The sequence below is a fragment of the Pyrgilauda ruficollis genome, unplaced genomic scaffold (assembly GCF_017590135.1).
Source record: "Pyrgilauda ruficollis isolate IOZ18807 unplaced genomic scaffold, ASM1759013v1 scaffold162, whole genome shotgun sequence".
Taxonomy (NCBI): Eukaryota; Metazoa; Chordata; class Aves; order Passeriformes; family Passeridae; genus Pyrgilauda; species Pyrgilauda ruficollis.
The window spans coordinates 432,365-456,163 of record NW_024514987.1 but is presented as its reverse complement, the minus strand read 5'-3'; the positions used below and the strand labels follow the sequence as shown (position 1 = coordinate 456,163).

The following is a 23,799-nucleotide window of genomic DNA, read 5'->3' as shown; positions in this document are numbered from 1 at the left end:
GAGACACACAGACAGACAGACAGACAGACACACACACACACACACACACACACTCTCCCCCTGCACCCTCTCGGGCTCCTGCTGCTGCTCCCTCGCCTTGGCAGCTTCCCCGTGGGACCGGCTGTGCCTGGGATCCTCCCTCCTGGCCTCACATTTCATGCCAGGTCTTTTCAAATAAATATTCTAGAGCCATGCGGGGGGGAAGCTGGGACCCCCCTCGCTTTGAGCAGCCTCTCCATCCCTCCTGGAACTGCTGTCACCTGTCCCCACGGGGACCCTCTGCCAGCCTCGCCCCTCGCCCCGTGCCAGCGCGGCAGCGGCTGCTCCTTAACCAAAGACGGGCCCGGGGTGTGCCAGGGGGGATTATTTGTCCCCCTGCCAGCGAGAGCAGCTGGGGGAGAGCCAAGTGCCAGCTCCCCCAGCGCGGGGACACCTTGGACCAGGAAGGTTGGCAGCAAGGGGACGACGGGGGGTGCCGGGGGTCCTGGAAAGACTCGTCTTTGCCCAAGGCTTGGGAGGGGTCGCCGGGTGTTGTGGTGACTTGCAGCCCTCCCCGGGCTCAGGGGTGTCCCGTGTCTGTCACCTTGTCCCCCTGCCGTGTGCCACCTTCGCCGTGGGTACCGCGGGGTGCTCACCACCCCCTCCCCGGGGACCCCGGCCGCTGTCCCCTCCCTGTGCCGTGCCTTGCCACGCTCTGCCCCGCTGCCTTGGTGGGCGCCTGTCCCACGTGCCACCCGCTGCACACCCCGCTGGGACCCCCAGGTCCGGCGGCACCGGGGCGAGCGCCCACGTCGCTGCCTGCGCCTGCCTGCTGCCCTGCTCTGTTTCCAGGAGGAAAAAAAAAGCAATGGAAATTCTCTTGTATAAAAAGGAAAAAAAAAAAAAAAAAAAAGCCAAACCCACATGTAAAGAGATTCTTGGTTTTTATCATAAATATTCTAATAAATTAATGTTAATTTTTAGTGGGGGTTTCTCCAGCTGTTCGGACTCCTGCCGCTGCCACACGGTTCCGGCTGTCCCAGAGGAACAAGGTGGCTGTGACACTTCGTCCCCATCGCTGGCATGGAGGGTTTGCCTCTCGCCCTCCTGCCCGGCTCAGGGACAGCTGGAGCCCCCTCCCGGGGGGACATTTTAAGCCGTTCCCAGCTTTGGCAAAGACAGAGGCTCAGGCTCCCAAATCCCTCCCTGGAGTGCGCCGGTGTGAGGGTGTGCAGGGAGGGTCTCCGGGGGAGTGTCCTTTGCCGGGGGCACGGATCGCCCGGCACAGCCCCGGGGTGCCGGCCCGCTGTCCCAGCACGGCTCTGCCCGTCCCGGCCCAAGGGAGAAAGGGCCGGCACCTGGCACTGCTGCAGGCTTGGGGGGTAAAGGTTCCATCCCCAGGGGAGGGGGCTTGGGGACATCCGAGCTCTGCGATTTTCTTCCTGGGTTTCCCAGGAGCCCTCCCAGAGGAGCCGGTTCCCACCGGCATCCCGGGACTGCCGAGCGGGAAGCGGCTCCAGGCAGCGCCCGGGCGAGGAGCAGCGCCACAACCCCAAAATCCCCCGGATCCCATCAGATCCCCTCAGCAGAGTCCCCGCTGCAGGGCCGGGGGTGTCCGAGCCCCTCGCTGTGGGGAATTGCGATGCAATGCGTTCCGTGGCTGCGAACCAAAGCGCTGAGCCGGCAGCTCTGACTCAGCCCGCGGCCAGCCACTCACCTGCCCAAAACACCTGAACGCCAGGGTCCCGCTGCGGGGGCGACCCGAGGGCCCCCCGGGCAGGATGAGGTGGCCAGGGATGTGTGACAGGCCGTGCCGTGGGGCCCATGGCGGTGCCACTTTGGTGGGTGCCACCCTTGCGTCCCACCCAGGGCCTGGGGTAGTTTGTCCACTGCCCACCCTGACACTGCCCACCCCAAACACTGCCCACCCTCCAAGGAATAACAGGAGCAGTGCCCACAGCTTGGTAAGAGCATGTCAGTCTGGATAAAGCAGTACTGAAGCCTTGTGCAAGGAGTGCTTTGGACAAAACATATTACTTGAGGCCATTTCTCATTCTTATATTCACCCAAAAAGAGATTCCAGCTAGCGCAGATCCCAACCACCTTGTACTGCAGAGCAGCATCATGTGATGTCTCTACAGATCCCATCCAAATGTCTCTCTGAATAATGCAAACAGTAGCTTGGCCTCATTGCAGGCTGAGGGAGCAACACCACGCTTGGCCTCCGAGCCCAAATGAAAACATTTCAGGCCACCCTGCCACCCACAAACACTGCCCACCCTGACACTGCCCACCTCGGACATTGCCCACCCTGATTCTGCCCACCCTGACACTGCCCACCCCGGACACGGAGGGAGCAGCAGGAGCTCAGCTGCCCCGGGCAGTGCCCAGGTAACTCACCTGCCCACGTGCTGGGGAGCATCACCTGCAGCCTGATTTCAGTCATACCTTTAGAGCGAGAACTCCCCAAACCGAGGCATTTCCAGGATATTCTTGTTTCTGTCTCAAAGCGTGAGTAACTTTTTTTAATGAGGGAGGACTAATGATCCCTGCGGGGCCGGGCTGTCACCACTGAGCCACTGCCAAAGCACTCGCAGTGCTGGGGCCGGGGGTGGGGGGCCCCAGGGTGTCCCCCCGGCCCCACGGCCCTGGCAGTGATGTCTTTTCCCTGTGTGTGCCCTCCGTGCCCCATATCCCCCTCTCCCTCCCAAAGCACCTTTGGGCCTTGGTGGTGGCACCAAGAACAGGGAGAAAAGGGACTCTGACAGGATGACCTTGTCCTTCCACGTGAGTTCCACCGTGTTTATGCCCTTCCACAGCCCCCATCCATGAGGGTTAAAGATCTGCTGCCTCTGCAGCAGCAGGAAACTGCCCCGGCCAGGAGACGGGCTTTCCCGTGCCTCAGTTTCCCTCTGTGGTCCAGCGGGTGGCAGGAGGGGAGTGACCGTCCCCATTGTCCCAGCAGGTACCGAGAGCCCTGGAATCACCCGTGAAATCCCTGCCCGAGTCACGGCTCCGGGCTCAGCAGCCTCCAGAGCCGAGCCCCGGGCTGTCCCGGGAGGGGAGGGCACAGCGAGGCTGTCCCGGAGCTGCCACCACCCTCAGGGCGCTCGGGTGTCACCCGGGGCCCAAAAACCCGGAGCAAAGGGAGCGGCTGTGCTCCCTGCCAGCCCCAAATTAGTGGCACTGAGATGGGTCATCCCTGCCACGGCTGTAAAGGCACGAGTCAATGCCAAGAAAAACAGCACGTGGTGTCACCGGGGAGCCACCGGGCCTGGGGACACACAGGCCATGCTGCCAGGGCACAGGGATGTCCCCAGCCCAAAGGGACACCCCGGGGGAGATTCGAGGGAGGGCACATCAGTGCTGGGGCCACGTTGCTGCTGTGTCCCTGTCCCCACAGCCTGTCCCCCCCACTCCCCGGGCAGCATTTTGCAGCAGCCAGGGGAGGTGACAGGTGCCATTCCCGAGCTCTGTGTCACCTGCAGTAATGACACCCTGCGCTCCCTTTCATGTCGGGCCTCCCGGGTGGCCCCTCTCCGGCAGCATCACTCATCATCCCTTCCAGGATGGGATGTGGCCGGGTCTGGGGGTCCAGGGTGGTGACACAGGGATGCCAGGCTGAGATCAGAGAGTGGCAGCACAGTGACACCCCTCATGCCACGCGGTGGGTGCTCACAATGCCCCTAACGCCACATCCAGCCCTGCTGTGGCCAGCACGGGGAAAACCTCTTTGGACACCGCTGGTGGCACCGCCCCAGGGAGGCCAGCGAGCTTGGTGGCACCTCTGGGACGGGCTGCGGGGACTGAGCGGGGCTGGCCAGCGAGCTCGGGTGCCTGGGAGGTGTCCAGGAGCTGTGTTTGCCGAGGGAGGATTTGGACAAGGCATGGAGACGGACTCCACCTGCTAAACCCACAGTGGGCACGTGGGCAGGGGCATGAGCGTGGGGATGGCAGTGTGGGCGTGGGGACAGTGACGAGAGTGGGGACAGCAGCAGCTGTGCTGGGGACAGTGATTGCCCGGCCACGGTGGCTTCTGTGCACGGGGATGGCTGAACTCTGCCTGGGGACAGTGTGTGCCTGCGTGGGGACACTTTGTGCCTGCGTGGGGCCACTTTGTGCCTGCGTGGGGCGGCCACGCACAGCGGTGCCCGCACGGTGACAGCCGCTGCGGGCACGGGGACAGGGCCAGCCCGGGACACGGCTGACGTGAGCACGGTGGCGGTGCCGGGGAACCGGCGTGCCCGCGCCCCGCCGGCAGCGCTGCTGCTCCCCCGGGGCGGCGGGTGACGTTGGTGGCTCCGGGAGCAGGGCTTGGTCCCTGCTGCTTGCTCAGGGAGTTGGCACACGCCCTGCTTAATGCCGAGTGGGACGGAGCCGTCCCACGCGAGTCACGCAGTCCCCGCGGTCCCTTCCCCTGCCGGCCGAGGGATTGTCACCCAGTGCCCCACTCCCGGCCGCTCCCAGCCCTTGTGCCCGCGTTCCCCGCTGGCCGGGCTGCCCAGAGGGCTCAGCTCGGGTGGGGGGTCCATCTCTGCCCCCCGCGCTCCTTGCCGTGCCCCGGCCCCGGGCTGGCCCCGCTCCTCCCCGCGCACCCGCCGGGCGCGCTCCGATCCCCCGGGGACGGAGCAGGCTCCGCCGGGCATTCCCGGGGAGCTGCGACCCCAAATCCCTGCGGCAAGGGGGGCTCACGGCTTCCCGAGCCGCCCCCCTGCCCAGCCCTGTCCCACCCCGTGTGGCCAAAGGGGCTCCGCCACCCTCGTGCCACCCCCGGGAGGCAGGAGCCGCCCGGGTTTCACCCCAAGACGATGATTATTCCTTAATTGCCGACAAAACAAACGAATAAAGGCCGGGCTGGCCCTGGCTGAGCTGGAAGGAAACGGCCCGGGTGCCGTTCCCAGCGTCGGGCTCGCTGCCGGGATCATCCCGGTGATGCACGGTACCGAGCGCTCCGCCGGCCCGGCCCCGCCGCCTCGGCCGAGGATTCCCCCGGAGCCAGCAGCGCCTCTGCCCCTGGGCCGGGCAGCACCAGGTCCAGCCCATCCCAGAGGGGTCTGCAGCCCCCCGGCCCTGCCTGGATCCCCCCGGGGCTCCCTCCTGCAGGACCCATCCCCAAAGCCGTTCGGGCCCTCTCAGCCTCTTGGGAAACCCTCCCTGATCCGGCTTTTCCTCCAGCACCGCCAGAAGGGTTTTGCAACGAGAGGCAGCTGCCTGATTTTTAATCGAGTTCCTTGGAAAATCGCTTTCCAGCAGGGCTCCCCTCGTCCTGCGCCCCAGCCGGGAGCCGCAGCGGGAGCAGCTCTCCATCCCGGCGGAGTCACACGGTGACACGGGCAGGGGCAGGGAGCACGGCAGGAGCAGCATCCCAGTGGGGACCCCTCAGCCCCCCGGGAGCCCCTCTGGCTGTCAGTGCCCCAGGGAATGGGGAGCATTTCAGGGGCAGTCGGGGCTCCACGTCCCTTCTCTCCCCTCCAACCCCAGCTGTGGATGCTCCTGAGCACCCCGGTTCCCCCAGTTCCTCTTTCTGCAGCCAGCTCCAGCTTCCAGCAGCAAACCCTGGGATGTGGCAGGTCCTCCGAGACAGACCTGGCATCTTGGAAGAGCCCTGCAGTGCCTGCCCTGAGGGGGAAAGCCTCAGGCTGGATTTTCGGGAGTTTTCAGGGCAGTTCTTGCGATAAAACCCCGCGAGGGTGTAAAAAAGAATCAGCCCTGGCTCATCTCCGAGCGGGGTCTGGCTCCCGAGGATGGATCCCAGCTCCAAGCAGGAATGGGGTCGGCAGTGCAGGTGTGGGGCTGGGGTCGCTCTGTCCGTCCAGCTCAGCACGGAGGGCCCCGCTGGAATCGTCTGGGGGAGAAACGAGCCGGGAATGGCTGGGATGGAAGGAAACGGGGGTCAGGGGCTGGGGACACGCCTGGCCCGGGGGGGCGGCGGCTGAGCTGGGGCTGGCTCTGAGCTCCCGGAGCTCCGTCACCCCAGGGAGGGACCCTGCCCTGGGTGCCACGGCTGGCACATGGGGACAGGGGACAGGGGACAGGGCCTGGGGGAGCTGGGCGGGTCAGGATGGGGACACTGAGCTGTGCAGGGACAGACCGCGGGCTGCCAGACCTCGGGACACCGCTGCAGGGAGAGCCAGCCTGCAGAGCACCCGTGGGCATGGGATCATAGGGCACCTGGGGGGCACCAGGGCATGAATGGGGCATGAATGGGGCATGAATGGGGCACCACCACATGAATGGGGCACCACCGGGGCACCAGGGCATGAATGGGGCATGAATGGGGCATCACCGGGGCACCACCGCATGAATGGGGCACCAGTCAGGGGGCATCACCCACCACCGGGGCACCACCAGAGCACCACCGGGGCACCAGGGCATGCATGGGGCACCAATCAGGGGGCATCAGGGGGCATCGCTGGGGCACCAGTGGGATATCAAAGGGTACCAAGGGCGTACCCAAGGGCAGCAATGGGGCACCGAAGGGAACCAACAGGACATCGGAGGGCACCGCTGTGGCACGAGCGTGACTCAGAGGGACACCAAGGCCGTCGCTGCGGTCCCACAGGACGCCCCAGGGCACCCAGGGCCACCCGGGGCTGTCCCTGTCCCCCGTGTCCCCTGGGACTGTCCCTGTCCCCCGTGTCCCCCCGTGTCCCCACGGGACTGTCACTGTCCCTGTCCCCCGTGTCCCCCGGGGCTGTCCCTGAGTCCCTGCGGGCACCGACCGCGCTCCCGCCGCGCCCCGCGCAGCCGCCCCTCGCCGGCGCCGCTCGGGGGGTTATTTTTCCTTTTTTTTTTGCTTTCCCCCCCATTTTTAAGTTTTCCTCCCGCTTCCCCTCCGCACCGGCACTTCCGGCTGGTTTCCGGGCGGTTTCCGGGCGAGCGGCTCCGTCGGCGGCGGGGGCGATGCTGGAGGCGGCGGCGGGGGCCGCTGCGGGCGGCGCGGAGCAGCGCGGCAGCCGCTTCAGCGTCCTGACGTGGGAGCAGGTGCAGCGGCTGGACCAGATCCTGGGCGAGGCCGTGCCCATCCACGGCCGCGGCAACTTCCCCACGCTGTCGGTGCGGCCGCGCACCATCGTGCAGGTGAGGGGGCCGTGAGGGGGCCGTGAGGGGACGGGGCGGGCTGCGGGCCCCGCTGGACTCTGCCCCGCTCCTGCGGGGCTCAGGGAGAAAATAAAAGTGCTGAGGCGGCGATAAGCGGCCCGGCGGGCCCCGAGCCAGCCCGGCCCGGCACGCTCGGCCTCCCCCGCCGGGCCCGGGGCACCGGGCAGCCGCTGGATGCTTGGGGTGGAAGGGGCCTGAACATCGCGGAATGCCCTGGGCTGAGGAGCCGGGCATGGCCCCGCACGGGAAGCCCAGAGATCCCGCTGAGTGTCCCCAAATGCCGCCTGGCTCCTGCCAGGCCTGGAATTCGGGAGGAGCGTCTCAGGCTGGCACCTTCCGCTCGAGCAGCTCGCTCCGAGCCTGCCCGGCCTGGCCTGGCCGCTCCAGGGGGCTTAGAAGTTTTGGGGGACTGGTGCCCATGGTCCCGGGGTGCTGCGGGGTCCTGGTGGGGCTGGCCCTGCCAGCAGCCGCAGCAGCAATGCCCGGAGCTGCAATGCCCTCCCGAGCAGCTCCCCCGTCCCTGGGGCTGCTGCAGTTGTGCCACAGATCCTGCTTAGATTCCTCCCCCCGTACCTCGCTCCTGCTCTTTTTGAGTTCATTTGCTTGTGCCACAGATCCTGCTTAGATTCTCCCCCCGTACCTCGCTCCTGCTCTTTTTGAGTTCATTTGCTTGTGCCACAGACCCTGCTTAGCTTCCTCCCCCCGTACCTCGCCCCTACTCTTTTTGAGTTCATTTATTGCCCTTAAAAGCAGTGAAATGTGTGTGGCCAGGGCAAAAGTGGCTTTTTTTGGAGCTGCTTCCACGAAATGGCTTCGTGCTGGGGGACATGTTGGGCTCGTGTTGGAAGAGGCAGAGTTATTAATTCAAAGGCCGGATCAAATGTCCGTGTCCTTTGATTTCTGGGCACTCCTGGCTGAATTCTCCAGAGCCTGCCCGAGACTTCGGCTTGTTCACGAGCTCCTCTTAGTTTAACCATCAAGTAATAACCGTGTTTAATATTAAACTAACAATGTAGCTCGAATGAGCTGATGCATATTCATATTTGGGAGGCGACTTCATTCCTCAGTAATGACTCATCAAATGTAAAATCGGGCATGTTGGCTTCTAATTAAAAAGCCTATTCACGGCGCTAAGACCCAACTGGCTTTCACAATAACCGGGATTTTGGAGCCTCAGCTGCTTGAGAAATAGTTAGAGTTAAGCCTGGGAGACGGAAAGGTGACATTTGCAAGGCTGCTCTGGGATTCCTCGAGTTGCTGACAGCGCTGGCTTTTGGCTGCTGTGAGCAGGAGGGCTCAGATGAAGGCTGCCCTCGGCCGGGGCAGCACCCAGCACTGCAGCAGCTCTCCCTCGCTGCCCAGAGGATGCTGCCAGCAGCAGCCTCCAGCACGGGGTAGCTGAGGGCTGTAATTGTGCCCAGAGCCTGTGTTTAGGGCTGACTAAGCTGGAACAAGTAACCCAAAAGGCAGTTATTTATCCTGTTGTTGTTGTTGTGGGAGCTGCGAGGCGCAGGTCAGGACGCAGCAGGATTTGCTCCTGCCTGGCTGTCACACTCAATTATCCCAACCACACGGAAGGTGAGCTGCTGTTTTGGGAAGCAGGTCAGCAGCTGCCTAACCCTGGAAATATCCAGCCCTCTGGGGGAAATGCAGCCCTGAACCCACTGCCTGCAGCCAGGGGGGACGAGCTCCAGGTGAAGGCTGGTGGGTGGAAGCTCCCAGGGAATGGCAGTGCTCTGCTCCCTGCTGCTCGGCAGGTTGGAGACTTTTGGGGTGGTTTGGGACAATGCTGACTCGAGCAATTGAGTCTTTTCCCTGTTTTCTGAATGTATCTCACACAGACAGACTGGGGAACTTGAGTAAACCTGGAGCCTGTGGGTCTGGAGTGCTGCAGGTCCTGAGCCGTGCCCAGAAAGGGGTTAAGCAGATGTTCTTTGGGGTTAGGAAATTAATCTGGAACGAGATCTTCTCCCAGCACTGGGCCCAGCTCTGCACCTAAGGCTTTGTGACCTATATCTTGTCTCTCTAAGCCTGAGAGCACAGAACTCTTGGACTGCCCGGGCAGAGCTGGAGCTGTGCCCCGGGTGAGTGACTCCAGCTGGCAGCAGCGACAGGCCAGCAGCTCCCCTGGGTGATGTTTGCTCATCTGGGGCAACAGCCCTGCGTGTCTTCTAGGAGCAGCTCCATCTTTCCAAACTGTCTGCCCTGGAAAACAGCTTCTTTCACTGCCTGGGCTGGTGTGGCCTGGGCTCCCAGGGGTGAGCAGCTCCTGGGTAACTGCTGCCTGACATGTGACTGTCACCACGGGCTTGGCGAGGAGCCTGGCTGCCTTTCCAGCCAGAGCAGGGGTGGCTCCTGTCAGGAGAGAGGGGAAGCACCACCAGGGAAGCTGCCTAGTGAGCCTTGACAACCTCCCAGGTGTGCAAACAGCAGAGGGTTTGTTCTGGGAAGTTTTTGGGAAGGCAGCAGGACGTGCTGGTGGCCCTCGGTGCGGTCACTGAGGGTCTGGGGTGTGACCAGGGTTCCATGCTGCCAGCCCTGACCTTTTGTGTGTTCTTCCTTCCAAACAAAACCACCATGGAGAGGTGGTTTTACTGCTGCTGGGACCAGACCTGCAACACTTCTGATCTCCCCCAGAACTGCTCAGGCCCAGGGCAGCCAAGAGGGTTTGGCCGTTGTGATGCAGCTTTAAATTGAAATTCATGTTTTGGGCAGAGTTTGTGGGGCCTCTCAAACTAGGGCAGGCTCACAGGGCCGAAGGGCCCAGTCAGACTGGCTCTTGGTGATCCAATTTGTCCATTTGTGTCCCAAGCTTCGGCTCTTTCAAGCCATGGCCTTGCTCTAGGCTGGCTGGTTGGGACTCCCAGGAAAATGGGAAATGGCTGGAGGGGAACACAAAAGCAGGATGAGTGGATGAGACGTGGGAAGAGCTTCTGCTGGAAGGTGCAAACCTAATCTTCCTGGGATCTTTGAGCTGAGTTAAACTCAAATTATAAGCTGGTGTCCAGATAGTTTATTTTATGGTCTTGGGGGTTATTTTAGCCTCCTGCTTGTTAAGTAATCAGGCAGGTGATTCAGCTTCCCAGTAAATGAACAAAGCTTTGGAGGGGCTGCTGGGTGTGCCAGCACTGAGCAGGCAGCATTAAAATCACCGGAGTAACACCCGTGAGATGAAAGCTGCCTCTTGTGCTTGATAGCACGCCAAGCTCAGCACGAAGCTCTGACACACTGGAAATTGTTAGGATACACTTACCAGTTGGGACATGAACTTGCATACGCCTGGCTGGGGCTTTTGAGCTGCTCTGGCATCTTGATTTGCCTTTAATGAATCTTGACAGGCCGAAGGGATGGCTAAAAGGAGTGAGCCACCCTGATGAAATCCACAGGGACTGCTGCAGACTGTGCTGCCACCCCCTCTTTGGGGTCACTTTGGGGTCGGCTGGTCTTGGCTGGGGCACTGGAGCTGGGAGGGGATGCAGAGGGCAGAGACCACCCCAAAAATGGGGTCAGGAAGGCGGGGAGAGCAGACCCTGCACGGAAGCAGAGCAGCTGATCGTGTGCAGTCACATCTCTAATGCCAGGAGTCAGTAAGGGAGAGCCACCCCCAGCTGCTGGCAGGGCTGGGGATGCTTTCCAAAGTGACCTATTTCCAATGGATTAGCTTTTTATTTTACTGTCTTGCACTGGAGTGACCCACGTAAGCGCCGGGAGCGCTCCTGCTGTCCCCAGGCTGCTCCAGGAGCTCCCTCCTGCCTCTCACTGACTCTGTCTCTGTCTCAGGTTGTCCGAAGCCGCCTGGAGAAGAAGGGAATCCCAGTGCACAACGTGAGGCTGAATGGCTCAGCAGCCAGTCATGTCCTACACCAGGACAGTGGCTTGGGCTACAAGGACCTGGACCTCATCTTCGGCGTGGATCTGAAGACCGAGGACGTTTTCCAGCTGGTTAAAGATGTGGTCATGGATTGCCTGCTCGACTTCCTCCCCGAAGGAGTCAACAAGGACAAGATCACGCCCGTGACCCTGAAGGAGGCCTATGTGCAGAAGCTGGTGAAGGTGTGCAACGAGACCGACCGCTGGAGCCTCATCTCGCTCTCCAACAACAGCGGCAAGAACGTGGAGCTCAAGTTCGTGGACTCCCTGCGGCGCCAGTTCGAGTTCAGCGTGGACTCCTTCCAGATCATCCTGGACTCGCTCCTGCTCTTCGGGGAGTGCTCGGAGAACCCCATGGCCGAGAACTTCCACCCCACGGTCACCGGGGAGAGCATGTACGGGGACTTCGAGGAGGCCATGGAGCACCTGCGGCAGCGCGTCATCGCCACGCGCAACCCCGAGGAGATCCGGGGCGGGGGGCTCCTCAAGTACTGCAACCTCCTGGTCAGGGGCTTCAAGCCCAAGTCCGAGGTGGATATGAAGGCCCTGCAGAGGTACATGTGCTCCAGGTTTTTCATAGACTTCTCTGACATCGGCGAGCAGCTGAGGAAGCTGGAGTGTTACCTGCAGAGCCACTTTGTGGGCATGGAGAGCAACAGATATGACTATTTGATGACCCTGCACAGGGTGGTCAACGAGAGCACGGTCTGCCTCATGGGACACGAGAGGAGGCAGACCCTGAACCTCATTGCCATGCTGGCCGTGAGGGTCCTGGCTGAGCAGAACATCATCCCCACCGTCACAAACGTTACCTGCTTCTACCAGCCAGCCCCTTATGTCAGTGAAATAAACTTCAACTACTACGTGACCCACGTGCAGCCCTTCCTGCCTTGCAATCAGTCCTACCCCACGTGGCTTCCCTGTAACTGAGCCAGGACAAACTCCAGGGTCTGTCCTCCAAGGTATTTCCTTGCCTTGGGGGGTTGGGAGGGTGGGGAGGGGGAGCAAAATAAAACCTACCAACCTTCCTAGAACTGCAGCAAAAGGAAACTTCCTGGACTCTGGCTTGAGTGTCTCGTTCCTGGGGTTGTTGGAACGAGCCTTGTCTGCTGTACACTGTGATGGGAAGTGCAGTGTCATGGGAATGACTCCTTATGGAATTGTGGAGGCAATGGGGTGGGTGGGGTGTGTGAGGGGAGACTGTAGAATTACGCTAAGGTAGAGCTGCACTGCCCTGAAATGGATCTGAATTGTGGTTGTTTTTTTTTAGTGCAGGAGGTGTTATGGGTGTGCAAACTTGTGGTTTCTGCCGAGAGAAGCCAGGGTGGCTAATTCCTTTGAAGGACCAAAGAATCCTGTTTAAGTGCCTGTAACAATACAAACACAACTGTACTGTAAACCTTTATTATTTTTTGCAGGGGCTGATGGCCCAGAGCTTGAGTGGGGAATGTCTGAAGAGGAAAATGTTTCTGTCATGGGTGGGGAGGGTCGCAAGATCATTTCTTATCCTGGCTGAGGCCAGAGCAGGTTCTGTGTCGCTGAGGGGTTTGGGCATGGCTTGCTGCCTGTGGAGGACCAGCTGGAGCCAAGAGCTGCCAAAGTGGGGCTGCACAACCCAGGGCTTGGAATGGCTGCGTGGAAATGCCTGAAACTGGGAGCACTGGGGAGGGGGGAGGGCATGGTGGGAGATGCTGTGCAGGGCTCGCTGGAAAAAAGGCAGCAGGGACCTGCACATGGATCCCTTCAAGCTCCCAAGTCTGCAGTGCCAAAATGTAGTAGAGTTCCTAAATGATGAGGCAGAAGATTTGTCCAGGAGCCTGCCCCAGGCTGCCATACCTAATCCTGTATTTTCTAGGGGAATTTGAAATGCTGCTCTTCCGATTTTTTTTTTTTTTCTTTCTTTTTGACATGCAGTGTGATTTTAATGCACAAAGCCACAGGCCAGCTGGGCCATGGGGAAGGTGAGGCTTGTCCTTTGAAGCACAAACCATCCAGGTCACTGGTCAGTCATTTCCAGCTGTTGTTGTGTCCTCCAGGGGGGTGGACAGACCTCTTCCATGCTGGAGATCATCCCTTGGGCAGGCCCTGTCTCCAAAGCAGCCTATTCCCAGCTCTGTGATTCCCTGTGGGAGCCACTGGTAGCATTTGAAATTCATTCTCTAGCTAGAAATGGAGCCTGGGGGCGGAAGGGGGCATGAAGTTAGTCGGCCTTAGGGCAAAAACTGTCTTCTAAACAGACCCTCTGGTGTTTTGAGGGTTTGGCCCTCTCAGTCCAACGTGGCTTTGAAGCTGTTGAGTGTCCGGAGCACAAGAGTTTTTCACGGAGGTGCCTGGGCTGCCCTGCCCGCAGAGATCTCAGGTTTCAGAGGGCGGGCAGCAGGCATTCCCTAGGGATGCTGCTCGGGAACACCGCGGCTTCTGGTGCTGCCTCCGAGGCTGACCCACTCCAGTACCTTTACTAACTTGTGTTTTTTGGTGGCTTTTTTTTTTTTTTTTTTTTTTGTTTTTGTGACAAAACTGTAATAGCCGGGCAGATTGAAATAAAGACTAGATCCTTGGAATGTGTATAGCCAGATTGGTACCTTTTTTGGGGTAGGGGCAATGTGGATGGGCAGTAAGGGGGTGGGGGTGGCTCTTGCACCGGGCATCAGCTGCAGCTGGCCCAGCTCTGCTCCCTGCACTCACCCTGAGCTTGCTGCAGGTTTTGATGCCTCCTGCAGCTCAGCTCTGCCTTCATGGCAGCCCCAGCTCCCCAGAGCCTCATCCCTGTGCTGGGAGCTTGGCATTTCCCATGCGAGGTAAAACTGATTTAGGGCTGCTTTTGGGAGCCTGACTGTGCCACTCCCGTGGCTTCCAGGAACAGGAGATTTTTTTTTCCTTGCATTTGAAATGGAACGTAGATGCCATGTACCATGTTTTTTACAGGCTGCTCCTACCCACAGCCACACTACACTGAGATTCCCTCCTTCCCTTTGAGATGTCCAGCAGATCCCCTACAGCCAGCAGCTCGACAGGGCGACCTACCATTGAGATTGCACTTTGGATTTATGGAGTGTGTGTGGTGGGACTCTTGTGAGTGGCTTGAGCCTGAATTTTTCTAGACCTTGCAGTGATACTGTGCTGCCTCCTGTGAGGGGGGCAATTGGAAGATTCCAGTAGCTTGAATGGCACTTGATTTCTTTTTTTTTTTTCGTTGTTTTGTTTGTTTTAAATGTCTTTTTTTTTTTTCCTACACCTGTATCACCTGTCATGCGATGGGCTTGACATAGACTCACTAGATTCTTTAGAATCTGTTACGAATAAATACAGTGTATTCAAGTTTGTTGGGTTATTTTATTTGCTTGTCCATCCGGGTGGTGTGACGAGGAGATGACCCCACCCTGTTCCCACCAAAACCGGGCTCAGAACCAGCTGGGCACCTCGAAAGGGGCCCTGGTCTGGGTCTGCCTGGTGTTTCCCCAGTCCAGAGCAGCTCTGAGCCCGGGGAGTGCTGTGGCTGCTGTCGGGTCCCTCCTGCAGAGGTTCCTGGTTCAAGCTCCGTCCTTTGGAGTTGTGCATTTTGCCTTTCCCTGCTGCTGGAGGGGGAGGCTGGCTGGTGGCAGCTGGTGCCCGTGCTGGGGTGGCCCCAGCACCCTCCCTGCTGGCCTGGCGTGGCTCCATCCCTGCTGCTGGAGCAGCAGAGGTGCTGAACCTCGGGCTCGGTTCTGCTGTGGCTGTTCCCCTGCAGGGTGTTCCCCTGGAGCAGGAGGGCTGCAGGAAGAGCTGCGTGCTGCGGTGCCACGGCCAGCCAGCTCCTCCAGCCCTGGCTGCCCTCCAGCCCCAGATGAAGTTTCACTTCCCCCTGTCAAGCTCCAGGCAGTTCTGGTTCCACTGCAACAATGGAGCTGACGGTGTGCCAGTCCCTCTTTGGGACAAACTTGCTGGCTCTGCATCTCCAAATATTCACAGTCCTGGGCCAAAGCTTCCCTCTGACAACAGGGCTGGGTGTTCTTGCTGGGCTGGCACTGTCACAGCCCCCGTCCCTGCTTGGGCAGGCTCTGCCTTTTGCAGGGCTCCTTTCTCTCCAGACCTGCTGGCTTTGGTTTCCCTCTTTCTGGCCCAAACCCAGCACGATCTGCCCTTTCCAAGCGTGTCTCACGTATGGAAGCAGCTCTGCGGTGTCTTAGTCCCTCAGCTGTCTCCTGTGTGGGTGGCTGTCCTGCCGTGGGTGTGTGGTGAATAAGCTGCCTCTGGATTTGTGACCCTGAGCAGAGCAGCAAAAGCCCTGACAGAGTCGGCTGGGCATTGTTGGGTGGATCAGCCCAAACAAAGGGATGTTGGTGGAAAGTACTCGTTGTGATCAGAAAGGAGCTATCAATGTTTACAGCCCAGATTCCGATCCCTCTTTTGTTAATTGTCAAATAAAAAAAAAAAAAACCAAAAAACCAACAAAAACCTCTATATTTTCTCACAGCCTGTAGTCTGTCATTATTCTCCTCTTTGAGCAGAGGGGGTGATGGATCAGTCAGGATGTGCCTGAGGCTCTGCCGGGTGAAATTCAGACTCAGGTGCTGCTGCAGTGCTCCCTCAGCCTGGCTCTGGGGCCGGGCCTGTGTGGGGTGGCTGTTCCTCCAGAGCTATAAATAAATGCAGTCCCTGTATTTGTTCCCGTGCCCTGGCAGTGCCCAGCTCCTAGCTGCTGCTGGGAGCAGGGATGGTGGCACGGTGCCCACAGCCCCTGTGCTCTGGGCTGTGCTCTGGGCTGTGCGGAAGGGACGAGCACCCAAAACTACCCAAACCCCTCTGCCCTGCGGAGCAGGATCGCCGCTGGGGCTGGCCGCGGCTTTTCCAGCTGCAGCTTTTTCTCCTGGAAGGACACCTGGCCGTGCTCCAGGCTCACTGACACGGCAGGAATTTGTCTCGACTCCAGCATGCAAGAAGCATCTTGCTGCAGCCCTGCTGCTTGCAGCCGTGCCGCTGTGCTGGCCCGCTGCCCGGGGTGGCACAGCTCGGTGCTAGACCCAGCACGGCGTTCCCAGCTTATTTCAATCTCTCCATTTAGCTTTTTCCTTGCAGCGTGCCAGCGTTTCTCCCCGGCTGCCCTCCTCCTCCTCCTCGTCCCGGGTGTGAAGGCTGCTCTGGAGCTGCTGCAGAGCAGGGAACAGCCTGGCTGCGCGGCTGCTCTGGCCATTTATAGCCGCGCTCGGGGCGCAGCGCGCTGCCAAGCACGGGACAAACGCTCCATTGATGTGTCCCTTGCCCCAGGGCTCCCGGGCCGGGCTGAGCTGCCCAGGGCTGGCACAGCTCCCTGACTGTCCCAGGATGGCACAGCCCCCTGCCTGTCTGTCCCAGGGCTGTCTGCCCCAGGATGGCACAGCCCCTGCCTGTCCCAGGGCTGCCTGTCCCAGGGCTGTCTGTCCCAGGATGGCACAGCCCCCTGCCTGTCTGTCCCAGGGCTGCCTGTCCCAGGGCTGCCTGTCCCAGGGCTGTCTGTCCCAGGATGTCACAGCCCCTGCCTGTCCCAGGGCTGTCTGTCCCAGGATGGCACAGCCCCCTGACTGCCCAAGGATGGCACAGCCCCCTGCCTGTCTGTCCCAGGGCTGTCTGTCCCAGGATGGCACAGCCCCCTGACTGCCCCAGGTCTGCCTTCCCCAGGATGCCCCCTGCCTGTCCCAGCCCCTGCCTGCCCCGAGCCCCGGGGAGGCTGAGGGTGGGATCTCTGCTCTGTCCCTGACTCCAATCCCATCTCCCAGCCCTGCTGCTCAGCCTTTGCTGTTCCAGGAGTGTTTGAGCTCCTGCTGGAGCTGTGGACTACCCTGGCTCGGAGTGGAGGCACACAGAGCATCAAGGACAGCCCCAATGTGCTTCTGAGAGTTGCCCAAGCTCTTTGTGGCCTCTGGCAGGCTCAGTGCTGTGCCCACGTCCCTGGGAGCCTGCTCCAGTGCCCAGCACCCTCTGGGTGCAGAACCTTTCATGTGCACAGAGGAACCTTTAAAAAGCTTTTTTCCCCCTCTGTACATGGAGTATTTGTTCTGTTCAGCTCTAAGCACAGGTTGCCACAGACTTCTTGGCTGGCAGCTCCGTGATTTCCCTGACAACCACCTTCTCTCACCTCTGGCTTCTTGGATCCAGTCTGGAATGAGCAGCTCAGGCATTCCCACCCCTCCTGAGCCATCACAAGAACAGATCAGCTCCTGCAGAGCCTCCTGCCTGCTCCACAGCATTCCAGCTTCCCCAGGCTCCCGGGATGCCTGCTCTTCCCTGCTCCTTTTCTCGGGAATGAGCCACACGTGGCCGAGCTGCTGTTGGTTTGCTGGGCGGATCCCCGGGCCCGGACACACATTCCAGCTTGTAGAAACACGATGGCTCTGACAAATTTGATTGAAATCCTCTGCTGGCATCCCGAGGTGCTCAGGGGAGTGATTGACAGCCAGGGCAGAGGCGTTTCCTGAGGAAAGGAGGAAAAGAAATCAATTGCCTTGTCACCGCAGCCTCGAGGTGTTGCACAAGGGAGAGGCCAAGGACGGGGTGTCCTTGCTCCCCTGTACCCCAGCCCCTGCACGCCCTGCCAGGGGGATGCCAGGGGATGCCAGGGGATGCCGGGGGGAATGGTGACATTCCCGGGAAGGCTGCAGGAGCGGCTGGAGCTGTGCCCGGGAGGCGCAGGGCGGTGTGAGATGTGTTATCTCTCCCGTGCAGGTGAGAACTCGCGTTTTCGCTGCCAGCACAGAGCTCTCACTCCCCGCCAGCAGCCCGGTCCCTTCCCAGCCTCGCTCTGCACAGGACGGGGCCGCAGCCCCGGCTGCTCGGGGTGGCTGATCCTTGCCCTCTCCAGCAGCCCGGCGTGTTTACCCTCCTTATCTCGCCGCTATCAGACCCGGGCCCAGGCGGAGCAGTGTCACCCTGCCTTCAAAGGGGAAGGCAGCGCTCCCGGGCTGTTCCAGCGCCCTACATTTCTGCCTTGTAATCCAAGGAGGGGCTGGAGGCACGGACACCCCTGCAGCCCTCCTCCCTTCCCCCCGCACCGGCGTGCCTGCAACAGCTGATTACTTTAAGCATCCCTCTACTAATATGCAATTAGAGGAGGCTTGGGCTGAAATCCCGGCTAAATCCGCGTGTCCGTGCCGTGACTCACAGAGGACTGCTCCCCGATGGGTCCCGGGTGCATTCCTTAAAGGCTGGACATGATGGTTAACGTGCCACTCACAGTCACCCTTCCCAAATGTCACCAGAGGAACGAGTCCAGCCAGTTCCTGCCCTGCTCCTCCTTCCCGCAGCCCTGGCTGGGGCTGGCAGCTCCCGAGGCCAGGCTGGGCAGCCAGGCTGGGATCCCCCCTCCGGAGGGGTTTGATCCCCCCTCCAGAGGGGTTTGATCCCCCCTCCAGAGGGGTTTGATCCCCCCTGGGTTTTAGGGGATTTGGGTGCCAGGGGTTTGGGTGCCAGGCTCGTGTCTCTGGGCAGGCTGGGAGCTGCTCCGCTCCTGGCTCAGCATCACGTGCGTGGGAGGAAGGCTCATCCCGGCCGGCGCTCCCTAAACCTTGGAAAGCCGGGATTACCGGCGTTATCCCGTAATTGAGGAAATCCCCTCTCGTTAGCCCCTCCGCGGCTGCAGCCTCTTCCCTTCCCTCCTTCCTGCTAGGGCCAGGGGTCCCCACTGCTCACCCTCTCCAAAGGCTCCTCCAGCCCCGAGTGGGACCCCAAAGCTCTGGGGCGGCCACGGGGCTCGTCCCAGCCCCCAGCCCCCAGCGAGAGCCGCGGGATCAGAGGGGCTGGGATGGGTTTTCCCTCCCTGCTCTCCGGGAGGAGCTGCCCGTGTTTGCTCCCGACTGCTCCGGGGGAAGCTCCCTCTCCTGCTCCCGGTTTTCTCCCGGGTGGAGCTGCCAGCAGGAGCCTGCGGTCACTGCCGAGCCTGTCCCTGTCCCTGCCCCGGCCCTGGGGAGGAGGAGGAGGAGGCTGAGACAGCCGAGGAGCTGGGGCAGCACAGAACCCCCCGGTGCACCCCTCGATTCAGGGGATGGCAGGAGTGCTGCAGCACAGCCAGAGCAGGAAATCCTCGGGCTGGGGGAGCACCCTCCCTGCCCCAGGACGTGGTTCTGGCTCTCACTGCAGCTCGGGGCAGCGTTTTCACACTTTTCTGGTGGAAAGGGCTCCAGGAGGTGCCACATGGCAGAGCTGAAGTGCCAGCACAAGGGTTGGGGCACGGGGAAGGGACACGGAGCCAGCAGAGCTCAGCACAGCCTCGGGGCTGGCAGCAGCAGCAGCCCTGGTCCCAAAGGGTGCTCCCTGCTCCTCATCCTCCTGGAGCCTGCTTCACCCGGGGGAATTGCCTTCTCACCTCGCCTCAGGGGCCGGGGTGCAGCTGCCACCAGCCCGGTGTCACAGCCGGGCAGGACAGGGCCAGCCCTGCAGCAGGACAGCCCCAGAGGGGCGTGGGGAACCGGGCAGGGCTGCTCCCGAGTCCCCACGCCGTGTGTCACACCCAGGGACGACCTTTTAATTGTCCCTGCCGGGACAGGGCAGAAGGAGGAGGGGAGGAGGCGCTGGGTGCTTGGTGATGCCCACCTGCCCAGGCCTGTGCCCCAAATCCTGGGGCTGCGTGTGGCCAGAGTGTGGCCAGAGTGTGGTCAGTGTGTGGTCAGAGTGTGGTCAGTGTGTGGTCAGTGTGTGGTCAGTGTGTGCCCAGCCCCAGCACAGCTCTTGACGTGTCCCCAGTGTGATAAGGGCAGCTGAGATAAGGGCAGGGGTGTCCCTGTGCTGTGCCCCAGCTGCCTGGTGAGAGGAGCTGAGCCCAAAAATTCCCCTTCCCACCCCTCTGAGACCCAGCCCAGCAGTGCAGCCCCCCCTGCACCCCCAAACAGCCCCAAACCAGCCCAAAAGCCAAAGCAGGAATGGGATATTTGCTCTGCTGGAATTTCTCCCGGTGGCTGCACGGCTTGGACAGCCCCAGCTGCAGCAGCAATAAATCCCCCTTGCCGTGCCCTGTTCTGCAGGTATTTCAGGATTGCATCAAGCTTTGCTTTCTCCCAGGCTGGCTCTGTGTGCAGAGCAGGAGGCTGCAGCCCTCTGGGGCCATTTGTGCCCGTTGGGGTTATCAGAGCCCAGCAGGGGACAGAGCCACGTGAAAACGGCTTCGGGTTAAAATGAAATTACAGGCTGGGGACCGTGTGGGTTCCTAGAGCCCAGGAGCCACCTGAGCCTGAATGTTGTGCTCTGCTTCACCTGGGATGGGCTTTACTCAGGCTGGCCCCAGCCAGCCCTGCAGCTGTGCAAAGCCAAGTGAGGCTTTTGCCTTCTAAACTGACCTTGGGGGCATTCTGCTGCCTGCTTTGAAAAGCCAGGGCAGTAGGAGGAAAAAACTGTGGCAGTTTCCCCCCCAGATGGATCCCTGCGTGTCCCAGGCTGGGCTGTCTTCACAAAATCATGGAATGGTTTGGGTTGGAAGGGACCTTAAAGACCTTTTCATTCCACCCCCACCATGGGTAACCTGTGCCAGGGCCTCGCCACCCCCACAGGGAGGAATTCCTTCTGAAATCCCATCTAAACCTACTCAGTTTAAAGCCATTCCCCTTTCTGCCACTTGTCTTCTTTTGCTGCAAAGCTCTCAGCAGTTCTTCTTGAGTGGAAATACAGCTTCATCTCGGCTGAAATTCTGGCACAAAGTGGGGATTTGGGTTAAAATCCTGGGCTGAAAGCAGAGCAGGTGATGGGAGCTCAGAGGGGTGAGATTCTGGGAGCTCAGGGTGCAGCTGAGGTTTAAATTTAGGATGTTTCCGGGCTGGTGAGCAGATCTGTGGCTCAGCCTTTGACTCCTGGTCTTGGAAGGATTTAAGAGCTTCCAGGAAGAGGGGAGTGGGGAGAACACATCCCTGTGATCCCTTTGGAGGATGAGCAGAGCTCTTTGGGGCTCCCCACGGCCCCGAGTGTCCCAGCAGCAGGAGGAAACACCGGGACCTGATCCAAAACCCTGGCTGGGAATTTTTCCATCTGCTGCCCCGGGCTGTAGATCAAACCCCGGCTGACCTGCGGGGCTGACACGGCGAGAATTGACTTTCGGGGTTTGTTTGATGTCCCCGGGGCTGGGAAAGGACGTTCCCGGCCTCGCTCCTGTCCTCCCTTTGTTCCCACTGTAGCGCGGAGCCCCAGCAGGGGCTGAGCTGCCCCGGCCTCTCCTCGGGGCTGCAGCTGCTGGATTTTGGTGCTCGCGAGGATTTTCAGGGAGTTTCAGCACGGTGCAGGTGGCGGGGGGGAGGCTGCTCTCTGGGCTTTCCAGAGGAGGGAATGCCAGCATTTCCCGGGGACAGGGAGAAGAGGGAGAGCGCCTTCCCAGGGAAGGATGGAGCGGATCCAGCCCCGGCTCCGGGCTGGGGATTCGGGCCGGGAGCGTCGGGATGAGGCTGCCCCAGCAGGAGAGGGAGCGGCTGCGGGGGGAGCTGCTGCCGTGTGGGATCCGGCCGCAGCTTCCCCCGGCAGCGGGGTTATCAGAGCTCGGCAGCGATAGCACAAGGACACGGCCGGCTCCTGGGGACGCGGGGACCTCGGGGACAGGCGGCTGGCTTCGCCTATCGCACGGAAAGGGCTGAAAACAGGCAGGGAAAACAAACCCGGGGCTCCGTGTGGGAGCCCCGCTGGCAGCAGCAAAACTTTCCATGGAAATCGGTGGCACTCGGGGACAGAGCTTCACCTCCGGGACGCACGGAGGGGACTCGGGGAGGGGACACACGGAGGGGACACACCTTGTCACCGCATCCTCTGGCTGCTCTTTGCTCACCCAAAGGACCAAAGTTCTGTGGGTGGCTGGGATGCGGGTGCTCCCCCCGGGAATGGGTTTTTCTGGGATGGAAAAGGGGCCGTGTCCCAGAGCCGGGTGCGGTGCCACCGCCGTCCCTGCCCCCAGCCCCGGTCCCTGCGGGTCCCCCCGGTGCGCATTTTCCTCGGCAGCCCCCGGGCAGGAATGCTTCCCGCAGCCGAGCGAGTGGAGGCAGGAATTGCTGGGATAGCGACAGGCTGAGTAACAGCGCTGACTTTATTCTCCAAACAAAGCGCAGTGTCCCGGCGCCGCTGCCGCTCCGGGCCGTGCGGGGGCCGGGCCGGGCCGGGCCGTGCGGGGTCCCTGCCCCGAATTCCTGTCCCGGAGCCCCCCCGGGCCCGGGACCGCTCCGCTGCTCCCTCCGGCCGGGAGCGCAATTCCAGGAGCGAAGCGAGGCTGTAAAACAGCGCAGGAAGGCGGGGGATTCCCTCCGAGGCTTCCGAGCACCTTCCCAGGGCTTTTCCCCCTGCAGGTGCATCCCCAGCCTGTCTCCCAGGGTTTTGGGGGACTGCGAGCCTGGCTGGACACCAGAGAGCCCTGAGCACCCCGCACGGCGCTCAGATGGGCGCTGCCCTCCCTGCTGCCCCTCCCGGGGGATTCCTCACTGGCCCAGGAGGGGATCCCCCCGTCAGAGCCCACCGACCCCACGGGCTGTGGCAGCACCTCCTGCCCTGGGCAAGGCTCGGGGATGCTCCCCTGGATGCAAAGCCTGCAGCCAGGCTGTGCTCAGAGCAGGACCCGTCCCTGCGAGCAGCCTTGGTGCCAGGGCTGGCCTTGGCTGCAGGGCTCGGGGCAAGGCAGAGCTTTCCAAAACAAATATTTGTCCAGCGCAACAACACGTGGGAAAGAGCAGGAGGATTTTCTTCCCCGGCTCCAGGGGGAGGTTCCCAGGGAGCTGGACTGGGCCGTGGGGGTGCAGCTGTGCCCTGACCTGTCACTGAGCTGAGCTGCTCAGGTGTTGAGCCTCTTTTTGCACAAAATGGGTTTTAATTTGCAGCCCAGAAGGGAAATCACTTGGATGGACTCAGAAATCCCTCTGGAGATGAGGGAGGGGATGTTGAGGGGGAGCTGGGACTGCACCGTGCCTGGCTCTGCCCTGCCCTCTGTGCTAAAGAATCTCAAAGACCCCAAATCTGCCCCCAAATCCGCCCCCAAATCCACCCCCAGATCCTCCTGCGTGTGAAGCTGGGCAGGGTGGTGCCCGGGCAGCCCCGAGGTGTCAGAGCACCCAAGAGCTCCCGAGCTCCCCGGCTCCTTCTGCTGCCCTGCAGAGGGACACGAACCGGGAGCCCCGAGGGTCGGAGCTCCGGGGGAACTGAGGCACGGGGCGAGGCCGGGGTGCTGGGCTGGCCTGCTCTTCCTCCTCCTCCTCTTCCTCTCCAAGCCCGCCAGCTGCAGGGGGAGCGTGGCACTGCCTGGCTTCCAGTCCCTGTGTGCATTATCGCCATCGTCCCTCTGTCCCTCCAGGGACCCCCGGAGCCCCGGGCGGGACCCCGTGTGTGCCGGCTGTCCCCGGGGGTGCTGGCACGTCCCAGGCACGCTGCTCCCCGTGCCCCGCGGGGCTGGCAGGGCCGAGCCAGGGCTTCCCCGGGGCTTCTCCTTAACGGGAGCTGCTCCCGGCCCCTCTTCCCTCCTGCTCCGCTCCATAAGAGGCGAGGCGGGCAGAGCCGAGAGGACCGGAGCTGGCTCTGCTCCCTGGATTCCTTTCCTGCCCGTCACCGACAGATTTAGCCCCCAGCGTCAGCGCGGCCGGGCGCGGGGCTGGCACAGCCCGGGGACACCGCTGGCACCCCACGGTGGCACTCGTGGGGTGCCGGGGGGTGGTGGGCACCCCCAGCTGTGCCCGGGGCTGTTCCGGGGGTCCTGGTGCCCCTCATGGCACGGCACGGCCAGGGGAGGGTGAGCAACTGAGCTGAGCTGCTCAGGTGTTGAGCCTCTTTTTGCACAAAATGGGTTTTAATTTGCAGCCCAGAAGGGAAATCACTTGGATGGACTCAGAAATCCCTCTGGAGATGAGGGAGGGGATGTTGAGGGGGAGCTGGGACTGCACCGTGCCTGGCTCT

At 61.4% G+C, this 23,799-nt stretch overlaps 1 protein-coding gene across 1 annotated transcript; it reads left to right on the top strand.

Moving 5' to 3' along the window:
- Positions 1-6,673: 6,673 nt before the first annotated feature.
- Positions 6,674-14,277, top strand: TENT5B (terminal nucleotidyltransferase 5B). The gene is made up of 3 exons (XM_041463223.1): positions 6,674-7,059; positions 10,861-11,912; positions 13,876-14,277. The coding sequence occupies exons 1-2, from the start codon at positions 6,883-6,885 to the stop codon at positions 11,878-11,880; spliced, it is 1,197 nt and encodes a 398-aa protein (XP_041319157.1). The 5' UTR covers positions 6,674-6,882; the 3' UTR covers positions 11,881-11,912; positions 13,876-14,277.
- The last annotated feature ends 9,522 nt before the right edge of the window (positions 14,278-23,799 follow it).